The sequence below is a fragment of the Sander vitreus genome, chromosome 18 (assembly GCF_031162955.1).
Source record: "Sander vitreus isolate 19-12246 chromosome 18, sanVit1, whole genome shotgun sequence".
Taxonomy (NCBI): domain Eukaryota; kingdom Metazoa; phylum Chordata; class Actinopteri; order Perciformes; family Percidae; genus Sander; species Sander vitreus.
In genome coordinates, this window is record NC_135872.1 from 22,655,731 (window position 1) to 22,668,083 (window position 12,353).

Sequence of the window (12,353 nt, forward strand, 5' to 3'; positions counted from 1 at the left end):
GCATTTGGCTGGTGGCCAGTGAGGTAGCAACAACCAACTACTTTCCTTATCGACTTATCGTTTGGTTTTGGGTTTTTTTTCAACCCACAGTCCAGCACCCAAACATATTCAGTAAACGATCACATACACCAAGATGTCATTTCGGTTAAAAAATGACTGAAAACAAGTAATCCTCTATCAAAATAGCTGCTGATCATTGTTTTTGGATGATCGACTGACTAATCATTGCAGCACCAGTGGCCGGTGTTGGTTTCTTTCCCATGTCCTACAAACTATTTATAGGGAACATTTTCAAAATGGATGTTTCCAAGAAGCACCTCTGTGCTAGTTTGGCATTATTTGCAACTTTATAACTTTATACTACTTGCTGTAAGTAACAAAAGCGATAGTAACTTTGACTTCCGCAAAGTCATAGATATTTCTCCTAATAGCAATGTATCCTAAAGGGAATAAAGTGCAGGAGATCCTCCATTATGTTTTAACAGGTGGTTTGTGTCGGGCTGCCGGTGCATGACAGTCTGTGTCATCATGTCTAAATATAGCCTCTGTCCTCGCCTGTCCATCCCCCCTCCCCCGGAGGGTAGACCCTGTCCAGTCCCTGTGTCTGAGGCCCTCTTATCAACACAGTCAACCACAACATGGCTCAATACACACGGTATGGAGGGCACAGAGTAACTCATTATAGAGTAGTGTCAAAAGCGCATATACTGTACACACAGTACATGCAGTAACACACAAATGACACTGGACACACTTACTGTCCCAGGTTACAGAACTGAGCGGGTGCTATTTCTGTTCAGTAATGTGAGAGTGGCTCTGCTTACAATAATAAACCCCATGTTACATCATCACAGTTGTTGTTGTTGGGGACAAGAATTGCCTCTTTCTTCTATCTTTGCTGGTGACAATGGCTCTAACTTGGCCTATTCAACCATTACATTAAATTTTTTTTTAAGATTTGGCTTCAAACAGACCTCAAGCAAGAGCAGTCGCTAATAAAAAAGTGACACTGCAGTCCCAAAGAAATGCCCGTGCCTTCTCATAGACTATAACCAATGTGATAACGTTGCCTGGCACAAAACAATCAATTTGTGCCAGATAACAAAGTCATGAAGTAGACGCTGATCAGTTAGGCCAACCGCACACTGGCTGAGTCTGTTGCGTGTCAGCTGCGTGGCGGCTGTGTGGATTTTTCTATGTCTTTACACACCAGAAACGTGTCTGATGCGGCGCTGCTGCTGCTAGCCTTGTCTGTACACATGTATGTTTCCCATTGATTTACCGCACTCAAGCAGTATACTTGATGTTAAACATAAATATACTGATTTGATTACAAGCAAAGACAACGTCGGCAGTATTGACGGCAAAATAGGCTACAGAATATTTCCTTCTGTATTGACAGGTGCAATATTTGAAAATCAATAATTATTTATTACTAGTTTTTTAAATTACATTTATATCTGCATTTATGTATTTGTGTCAAAAATGACATATAAAACATCTTTTCCTATTCTATTTTGCCTGGAAACGCTTCAAACACGCTTGCGTGTCGCGTAAAAAATAGGCGTCGGTTCTATTTCTATCACGCGCGCGTTTCCGGCGCGTCTCGAGCCGCGCCCGAGACGTGCGTCACGCAGGCGGTGTGTAAGCTCTAACCTGTTAACATGGGAGCCGAAATATAAACGGACACGCCACGCAGCTGACACGCTCACCCCACGCAGCCAGTGTGTGGCCGGCCTTAAAGCTCATGATATTCTCACATTCCAATTTTCCTTGAATGCTTCTTAACTACTCACTAAATACATTAAACGGTCGCCCATGCCTGAGAGGATGTTTTTTTTCTTCTAGGAGTGAGCAGACATAAGTTGTCTTTGAAGACGTCTTTGATGTTTCGGTCTTCAGCTGGAGATCTCTTCAAACCCAGATGTGAAGCCCCTGTCATTTTCCAGTAGTGTTAATAGTCCATCTCATTGGAGCCAAGAGTTATCTCTCTGCTTCTGATATGCCACTAAATCACCAACCTATAAAACCACGCTTAAAGTAAGATGTGCAAGTATGTGACTTGTATAGACACATAAATGTCCGTCTCCAAAACATGTAAAGGCTATATATAAATTAACACTTTTACCAAATCACTGCTTGCATCATGGGTTACTTGGAAGTCTTTTAAAGAGCTTGACTGCTCACAGATGAGTTCCAGATTGGACATCACTTTTTTCAGTAAATACTGTATTTTGGATGAAAACCACAGACATACTGTACCCGAGTGCATACATTCACAAAACTAATCTGGAGTGATATCTTGGCAGGCAATAAACCCACATAAACAACTGACGCGATGTATACTCGAAGTTCACTCTGTCAAAAAGAGCTAACAACTTTGAGACAAAGGATTAACATTTCTCATATAAAAAGGTTAATGTCTCCACACCGCTCTGCTATATCTGAACCTTCAGCTCAACTTTAACAACTCCAAACCTAGACGCGATGGAAGGCTTGAGCATGAGGACACACACTTGGGCATAATCCCTGGAAAGAAGTATGCAGCTTTTGGCTTGCAATTGTATAATGTTATGAACAGAAGCTTCGGAAACGTGTTAAACCTTTAGAAGAGCTGTCACTTCTGTTTCATTAAATGTGAACGACAACTTAAAAGGCGCCCTGTGAAGCTGTTGACCACTAGGAGCGCTATGCAGCAATGTTCTTACGAGTGGGTTTCTGTTTGTTTTGTTGTTCTTGTGCACAAATAGGGAGTTCTTCCTCGCCACTGTCCCACTAAATGCTTGCTCTTGGGGGAATTACTAGAATTGTTGGGTCCTTGAATATTATAGTGTGGGGTCTAGACCTAATCTATCTGTAAAGTGTCTTGAGATAACTCTTGTTATGATTTGATACTATAAATAAAATTGAATTGTCCTTCCAATGGTTTTACAATATTCCTCTAACCTACAGGTTAAACAAGAGGCAATCAAAGTTCAAATGTCTGGATAGTCATCATCCTTTAAAGAGGGAGTCAAAGTACGTATCTAAGTATGTATCTCATAGTAAAATAAACACAGATGACTAGACCTCATGTTTTACCAAGTTAAATACGTTGAACTTTCACAGCAACAATCAAACATCAGAGAGTAAATATGTTTTCAGTTGGTGGATAGCAGTCTTGTATAAAGTACTTGAAAGCAATACTTTGAGTTAAAGTATCTTACCAGAAAATGACTTATTTTAGAAGTCAAAGTCACCTTTTAGAGTATCTGATATTTACTGTAAAGTACTAAAAGTAATTTTCTGATATTAAATGTACTTAATTTTTAGAAGTTTGATTCTGAACTTTATCGTGGCTTCCTCATGGTAAAGCATACTATTCAGGGTTTCCACAGCCTTCTTGAACATCAAATATTGTGTGAAAAAAACTCACTCCAGCGTGCAAAAACATTTCTTGCAAGTAACGAGTACCGAAGATGCTTAGGGGAAATGTAGTGGAGGAAAAGTAAAAGTTTCCAGAAATATAAATAAAGTATTTGTACTTTCTTACATTACAACACTGGTGGATATTATTTTTAACTTCTTAAATACATTTGTACAACAAGACACACACACACACACACACACACACACACACACACACGTGCTTCAATGCTGAAAGGCCTTAATCTGCTCCAGAGACTTCTGGTCTGCCAAAAAGCAGACAGCATGAGTTGACCCTTGCCTGTCCATGTGTGGCAGACAAACAGGGATAAGGGAGGGGGGGCATTGGTGCTGCTACTGATAAACCATTTAGTCCTTACCAAAGCCCCCGTCTGCCCACCTCTCCCTCTCTCTCTCTCTCTCTCTCTCTCTCTCTCTCTCTCTCTCTCTCTCTTTAGCAGCAATTGTCTCTTTACCATCCTCCTCTTTTCCCAAATCTCCTGACCACCGATCATTGGGGCAGCCACATACAGTAAAAGCCCCCCGGCTCACACCACTGGAGGCTAACAGCACAAGAGCTGACTCACATTTAGCCTTTGTCCACACATGGACAAACCTAGAAAGGTGGTGGTGCTAAACTAGTGCTAGGTAACGCTAGTTAGTGTAGCTAATTGTGCTACTGTGTCACAGGTCTCCTGCGGTGTTAAGGAGCAGCGCAGAGACGAGAATAGAGGGAGGTAATCTCTTCTAAGACCACGGTATCCATCTGTGAGGGCCATCTGGACGCGCGCGCACACACACACGCGCACGCACGCACACACACACACACACACACACACACACACACGCCAGAAGCAACACTGGAAACTGCACCGACAAGGCATGCCCGCATGGCCCTAGCCAAGCGTTTGTTAATTAATGGTTGCCTGCCTGTGTGACTTCTGGCATCACTTGATCCTGACTGAAACACACACACACACCTCATCCTTATCACTGGCTAACTATTTACATCTTTTCATGTGTCCATTGGGGGGGGATTCGATTCTTAGATGCATCGTGATCCTCTAAGGATTATGGCTCGATTCAGAAAAGTCAAAAGGAAATTTTGATGTGTCAAGACGCAATAATAATGATCTGAATCGGAATCGAAAGAATGGTTGCCACCCCTAATATATACAGTTAACAATGTGAATGAAGCTTTTTAGAAAATATGGTGTGTGTGTGTGTGTGTGTGTGTGTGTGTGTGAGAGACAGAGCCCTGTTCTCTCTTTTAGATCACTCAGCTGTGAAGAGACACATGGCCCTGATCAATAATAAAAACACACAAAAGGCTGCAATCAATAGGAAAACACACACCACTGCACACATGAGCACGCACACAGACACACAATTACACAATACTCTATAGTAGTGAGAGCCCACTCAGGAAAGAGGTCAATTGTCACACACTCGCATGACATCTTGTTTCATTGGAGTGTGTTGCTATCAGTCTTCCTCCCTCCATGATCACAACAAATCTGCCCCTCCATCCATCCATCTATCCATCCACACACTGCTGTCCCTCTGTACCAACCCCCACCTCGACTCACTCTCTCAGAATCACGCAGTGTGTGACACACCCACGCTCACCCGTGGCAGACAGATGTGGTGCAAGACAGCACAAAGCCATGCTGAGTTGGCCCATTGAAACGTTTGTCAGCCCCCTCTGGGAGGCCACGCACATCACTGACCACTGAATAAATGAACACACACACACACACACACACACACACACACACACACACACACACAGACAGAGAGGCCCTTTGCGTCCAACTCTGACACACTCTGCCTCTCGTGGGACTCAGCTGAGAGGGACAGAAGGTTGACCTCAAGGCTCTTTGCTCTTCATCCCTTTCATCTGGGCTCTTTTCAACTTCATCAGCGTCACCGGACTGCAAATATTCATTTTAAATGGGCCAACATCGTGGCCAGGTCAACTACTTCACATCACAAGAAGCAGCACACATTAGGTGAGCTAAAATGACATCATTTAAGGTTGCGTCTGAAATTCCATACTAACATGCTATTTAGCAGGCTAAAACAGTATGTGAGACTTGTTTAGTCTTAAACCTTAGTATAAGACCAATAGGACGTGAATTGCATAGGATTTCTGGTGAAGTATACTAATACTAACGTTCATAACGGACAAACATAGACATACTGCAGAACCATGTCTTGTGTACTATGTCTTTGATGATTCTTGAATACCTTGGAGTCATCAAAAAACCAGGAAGCGTCCTGGTTGGGAGCTGGAGTCGATGACTCGTGTTCTCTCTCTTTTTTTTTTTTTTTAAAGCTTGCAAACCAAATGAAAAGTCAGTCCCATCTAGGGACCCAGAACACATTATTACTCTTGCCAAGTGTGGACCCAGCAAACATCAGCTCATCATCCATTTACCGTCCTGACCCCACACCTTGACAAACACTACATTTGGTCAACATAATGCACCATATTAGCCCAAATATATGACAATATTGCTTTCTGGAAATAATGTTTAAAAAAAAACTGAGGTCGTATTTATTTATTTTTTTATATTGACATTTGCATGTGAATGGTGCGAGTACCAGGCTCATACTGCTCTTACAGAGTGACCTGTTGCTGGGCAGCACTAAAAGTGTTTAGTTAGCCCAGTCCAACACACAGGAGATCTGCTGCAACAGACTAGGCACAGAATCATCCATCAGTCAGCCAAGAATTCCCAGTGTAACTGAATGTCATGATGAGGAACTTGAGAAAAATGCTAACCTGCTAGAAAGAAGAAAAAAAACTGCTTCCACAAGTGAGTGTATGAGTATAATGATGAACTCAACGAAAGAATATGTGCTAGCAGCACAGATACTGGATTTATGCTGACTTTAGTTCAACATATTTATATTTTCTTGTATTTTGTTTCTGTATTTACATTCGAATGTGAAAATACATGTAACACATGTTAATAATGGCATCTGCCTACTTAAAATATGTTTCTACTTTTCAAAAAGTATTTTTCTAAAAAAAAACAGGTGGTCGTCTTAAGGCCCTGACACACCAACCCGATAATCGTCCGTCGGACAGTCTGGCGAGGTCAGCGACTCGAGTCTGTTCGGTGTGTTCCGTGCCGTCGTCGGTCGGAGGGGCCGTCGGCCTTCATTTGGGCCGATTTGGCACGTTGAGTCGGAGGGCGGGCAGTCGGACTCAATGACCAATCTGATTGGTGGAGTGCTGACCCGGAAATGACGAGCGGGATGAGTGACGAACGCCTCTTAAAATCTTTTAAACTGACCTTTGTCGAATCTGAAATGAAGACGGATTCAGCAACTGCACGGCCTATTTCCTCGCTTAAAATGTTTTCAGAAACTAGTTTCGCGTTCACCATTTCGGGTTTTCATTTTTGGGGCGACGATGCAGATTAGCGTATTACGTCTCGCGCACGCCCACTGACAATTGTGATTCCCAAGAGAGAAGAAAAAAAAACGGGTAAACAATTGCACTGCAGAATTTGCCACAACCTGCCTATTTGTATTCCAAATAGTGGCTTTTGCTTGTGAGCCATGAATTGAGAGTGGTTGGTTTTCTGTTTAACGGACATTAGAGCCTTTCAATTAGAGGGTTAATGCATTGTGTACTCTAGCTTACTCCATCATAAGAATAGGAAGCATATGAAACTCACAGACACACGCCATCACCGAGAGAAACACACACAAACACACACACACACACAGAAACACACACACACGATCAGCCAGAGGGACACACCCTCCTCAGGGGACCTGCCTGGCCGTCTCCACCCTCTACAAAGCAAGTGTACAAATCTCTCACGAGCGTGTGTGTGTGTGTGTGTGTGTGTGTGTGTGTGTGTGTGTGTGTGTGTGTGAGTGAGAAAGAGAGAGCAAAGGAGGAGTTGGGGGTTGGAACATGGGGGGGAGGTAACGGCACCACACCCCCCCACACCCCATCATTACTGTCCCAAAGAGTCCACGAGGGGACTCAAAGAGAAACAGTGCTGTCCCTTCCTCCCCTGTCCCTTTTTTCCTTCCATCTCCGTCGCCGCTGCCACCGCCAACCCCCACCCACGGCCCCCCAGATAACACCATGCAATTTTGTGGCTCCCCACGCTCTTCTCATTCACTCCCTTTCTTTACTTATACACTTATATCTACATGTCTGTAGAACTGCCGCAGTCCCTCAGTACGCTTCTTACCGTGTGGCTTTCCAGTGTCGTATTAGAGATCAGAGCAACTACAGACACACCCAAAACCTTATCCCAACAAGCTGCGCCGCTTTATCGCACCCGGGTTGTTGTTGTTGGTTTTTTTTTCGAACCCTCCCTTTTTCCTTATCCATCTCTCATCTTTCCCTCTGTGTATCCATCCTTCCCTTGCTCCTTGAACAAAATGACTGTGAATTGTGTTAACATGCCGATGTAACCACTTCCTGTCTGGCAAAAAAAACTAACTTCCTGCAGCATCTTCTGTTGGCTGAAAACTATTCTTTTGGTATCTAGGTTACAGAGAAAAAACGGCCACAGGGTGTGAACAGTCTGCTCTGAGGCTAGGTTTGTTACTTTAAACCTGCAATAAGAGATCGATTAGCCACTTGGGGGCAGCTGAGACGAGTTGCGAACACGATAGTGCGTATCATCACCTTTTTCGGTCAGCACACGTTTGCAAACAGTTGCTTATTCGCACATCCAGAAGTGACGAAGTAACTAGCAGTTACTTAGCTTCCATCTGGAACCGTTTCTGCCCACCTGATTCACGCAAGTCCAGTGTTCACTCTCCTTTAGCTCGGTTTTTGGTCTCGACCGACTCCTGGGGGGAAATATCTGGCTCTTTAGCTGCTAAACGCTCCACTATGTTCAACAGCTAGTCCTTAACTGTGTCTGTCTGCTGTGCTTTTTAGAGCCAATTCAGCTAAACGGCGAGCTGAAACTGGCTAGAGATCTCTAGGGAGCTGCAGATTGAGGAGATCATTCTCTGTGGGTCTGTGTCACTACGTGTGACTCTCCCCCCCCCCAATTGTTTTCACACTGTCATTTGAGACATTGTTATTACACAATAACATAGATTGGAGCCATTTTAAGGACATTTTGCTGATAATATTTCTGCACTTTTACTTATAATGATATGTTGTACTGGTACTTTTAATTAAGTAAATGATCGGAGTACCTCTTCCAGCACAGCAGTTATTTTCCAAAGCACTGATCCAAATCCTGCCCCACACACACACACACACACACACACACACACATCTAACCTCAAATGGGAATGTTCAAGAGTGAAATAATAACACACACAGGGACAAAAACCAATATACTCTGTAATTAGTCAGCAGTTTTGACTACCTTCTGTAAAGACTGAAGACAAAACGTGCACGGACACACTCCACCATTTTCTTTTATTTTCATTTAGCTGCAGTTGTTCCCCACAGCTGGAGAATAATATAAACACACTAAACAGCCGTCATCAGGACTTATTGCTCAGTCTGATGCTCTTCAAAAACATAATTACAGACACAGTGGTACCTCCTAGCGCACGCACGCACACACTCACACACTCACACACTCACACACTCACACACTCACACACTCACACACTCTGCCTGCTCCTCACCTGTGGACGTAGTGGAGCTGGTGGACGGAGTCGATGGCCAGCACCATCTCAGCCAGGTAGAACCTGGCCATCTCCTCCGGCAGCCGGTCCTCAAACTTACTGAGCAGAGTCAGCAGATCACCACCAACATAGTAGTCCATGACCAGGTACTAGAGAGACAGACAGACAGACACACACAGAGTTTTAAAACACCTATTTATTTACACATTCGACAAACACAGACAACTACACAACAATGCTGTGGGTACGGGATCTGCGCTGCCTGCACGATCTGACATGCGCAAGACGTTCGCGCGTGCAGGCAGCACAGATAGCGTACCCACAGGCGTAATACCATATAGCAATTCATCGCAAAGAGGAGTGTGGAGGAAACTGAAGGTTTGCAGTGATGGAAAGACTCATTCCACATGTAACCAAAATGGTATTTTTTATAAGAAAAAGACGATCAGTAATCAGGCTTCTCTCCTCTATCTTGTACTGTGTTTTTGAACCAAGGCGCGAGGTTATGTAAGACGTTGTAGCCCGAGGAGTTTTCCTTTGGGCGGAGCATTTGGACAGAACAGTGAGAGGTATGGCTGTGCAATTAATCCAAGATTGAATCGCGATTACGATTTTGTCTCCTAACGATCACAAAAACTGAGTAGTGGAGGAAGAAACGATTATTTTGCACATTACGTTTTGCAAGTAATCTCTTATTTGGTCTTGTGTTCTGAAAATAGGAACCGTATGAATGGCAATTTCACAGTTCTAGGTGTTTTCACTGTTGATTTTTATTTTTTTTTTAAGTTCAATAATTGCAAGAACTTTCCAAAAAGTCAATGAGTAGTAGTGTTAAATAATCGCGATCAGGATTTTTTTTCCCCGTAAATCGAGCAGCCCTCAAAGAAAGCCACACGAGAAAGTCAAAACATATCCCGCCCTTCTCACTCTCCTCTCCAATTTTTTTCCCCTCACAGTAACATTACTACAGAGGGGGCACTGAGGCAGCCAGCAGCACCTAAACGGTTCTTAGATTTGAAAGTTTTCCTAAAAATAGTCGGCTGGGCGAGCAGTGGCTGTATATTTTTAAAGCCTTGGGGAGTGTCCAGGGTGAAGAATTTGTTGTGAGAATGTGGGAAATGGAATGGCGAGCAGCCCTGGCATGTGAACTCAGGGTCACACAGAGACCGACAGACTGTCAGGTTGGAGACACAACCATTGCCTCCAGCAGCCAATCAAAGTGGGGGGAAAGCTTGGCCCACAACCAATCAGCAAGCTGCAGAGTCATTCTCTGGGTCTTCTCCATAAGTGTTTTTCAGGCCGTGTTAACTTCTGTCGCCCATTTTTCCTACAATTCTAAGTGGTGTTGAGCATTGTGGTAAGAAGTGGATGTGGCGGTCAGAATCTGGCAGGTCACCAGACATCATGCGGAGGTGGGTCATTCTATAAATGGACTGGCAGGTGGAGCTACGCAGTAGAACTCAGTGGTTGTTACTATAGAAAGTACCAACGTTTACATGTATAAGAGTGGTAAGGTAGGAGGATACACAAAATATTCACTCTGTTCAAAACCGCTCCCTCATTTACTCACTCACTATTCCCTGTATTGAGGCACCGGTGCCGTATTAGAAAATGCCATTGCCTGTATCTTTTCACGGCAACCCTTCATAGAGATTTATCAGTGTGCTTTAAGTAACAGCGACAGTAAAAGATGTATTTTACACACACACACTATTATTATAGTTAAACTTTGCAATTGATCCGTGGTTCCCATGCATTCCAAACCGTGAGTGTTGATCCGTACGGACCGCGGATCAACTATGGTCCGTTGCACCACTACTGTTAACCACATTATTAGGATTATTTATCTAAAATCTCATTTGTAAAAAAAAATATATATATATATATATTTTGCCACAGCACAAATTGTCAATTCCTACAATATCGTCGCAATATCGATGTCCATGCGTTTGGTCGAGGATATCGTGCTCTAGCGCCCAGCCCTGGCTCATGAACATACAGCCATACGGAGAGAAGAAAGAGAATAGTGTGTTACCAGATTGTTGTCGTCCTGGAAGGCGTAGTGCAGGGTGGTGATCCACTGGCAGTCCCCGTTTACCAACACATCCCGCTCCTCCCGAAAACACGCCGTCTAAAGAAAGATGCAATAAACACGTTATACACCAGATGAAATTGTTGCACATACTGACAACTGTATCAGAAATTAGCAACTCTATTTTCAGTTGTGCATGGTTAGAATGGGAGTAGAAAGGGATTTATGAAAATAACGCATAGAAAATCTGCTTGGAAATGTAGGAAATACTGGATAGGATCGAACAACACAATGTCATTTTGCTAAATAAAAAACATCACATTCATTATTAATTTCACTTGTTTTTATTTTCAACAAATTGTGTATTTAGATACACATTTTCTATGGGCTCTTAAGGCAAAAAAATAAAAATAAAATCATATTTCGGGGGGCAGGTAGGCTACAGATCCTCACAAAAATCACTATAATCATTTACATTTTTATTTTTTATTTTAATGTTTCAATAAAAACGAGAACAATGATACAAAAATGATCAATCCCTCCAATATCGGGAATAATATCACGATGTCAGTCAAAATAATCGCAATTAGATCATTTTCCTCAAATCGTGCAGCCCTAATTGTAACACGTTATTTCATATTTTATTGCAAGTTGTATTCGGATTTCCCCGCCTTGGCAACGACGGGGTCTTATGTGCATGGAACCGTGCTGCAGCTAACGGATAGTTTCTCAGTCCTCGCTACACCACCCTGGTGGACCTACTGTACGCGTCGGTGATTTAGTGCACACCTCACTTCCAAGTCAGGGCTCTCTGCGTAAATCAAATCTCAGAATGTTGTCGTGGAAATGGATCGGGTTATAATATAAATCAACACCGCATCCATGTTTGGCCTTTTATCTTGCACACTGAGAAGGAAAGAAACTCCACTTAATGTCAGTATTTAAAATACTTCAACAGTGCTTTGATGTTCTCTGCCTACGACGACAATTACATGCTAAGTGTGCGCTGTCTGCAGTACATCTGTGGCTCTACATTGTTTCCCATGTCCAGCACGCAAACGCGCACACACACAGACACACACACACAGACAGACACACACAGACAGACACACACAGACAGACACACACAGACAGACACACACAGACAGACACACACACAGAGCAGGGACCAGTTGTGGCCTGTGACGTATGAGGCATGAAGATTGAAGACCCGTGGGACCGACAGGAATGTCAGACTGTCAGGAAGAGGTCGATGAGAAAACCATGCATCGAGCAGCAACAT

The 12,353-nt window shown here is 43.3% G+C and overlaps 1 protein-coding gene across 5 annotated transcripts in view; it reads right to left on the minus strand.

The window, feature by feature from the left end:
* The window catches only part of cdc42bpab (CDC42 binding protein kinase alpha (DMPK-like) b), a 98,953-nt gene that overhangs the window by 41,829 nt on the left and 44,771 nt on the right, over window positions 1–12,353 (minus strand). For all 5 annotated transcript variants that reach the window (XM_078275086.1, XM_078275085.1, XM_078275089.1 and 2 more), the window contains exons 4-5: window positions 11,075–11,170; window positions 9,040–9,188 (exon numbers count right to left, since the gene is read on the minus strand). In XM_078275086.1, coding sequence (XP_078131212.1) covers window positions 9,040–9,188; window positions 11,075–11,170 — 245 coding nt within the window. The remainder of the gene's footprint in view (window positions 1–9,039; window positions 9,189–11,074; window positions 11,171–12,353) is intronic.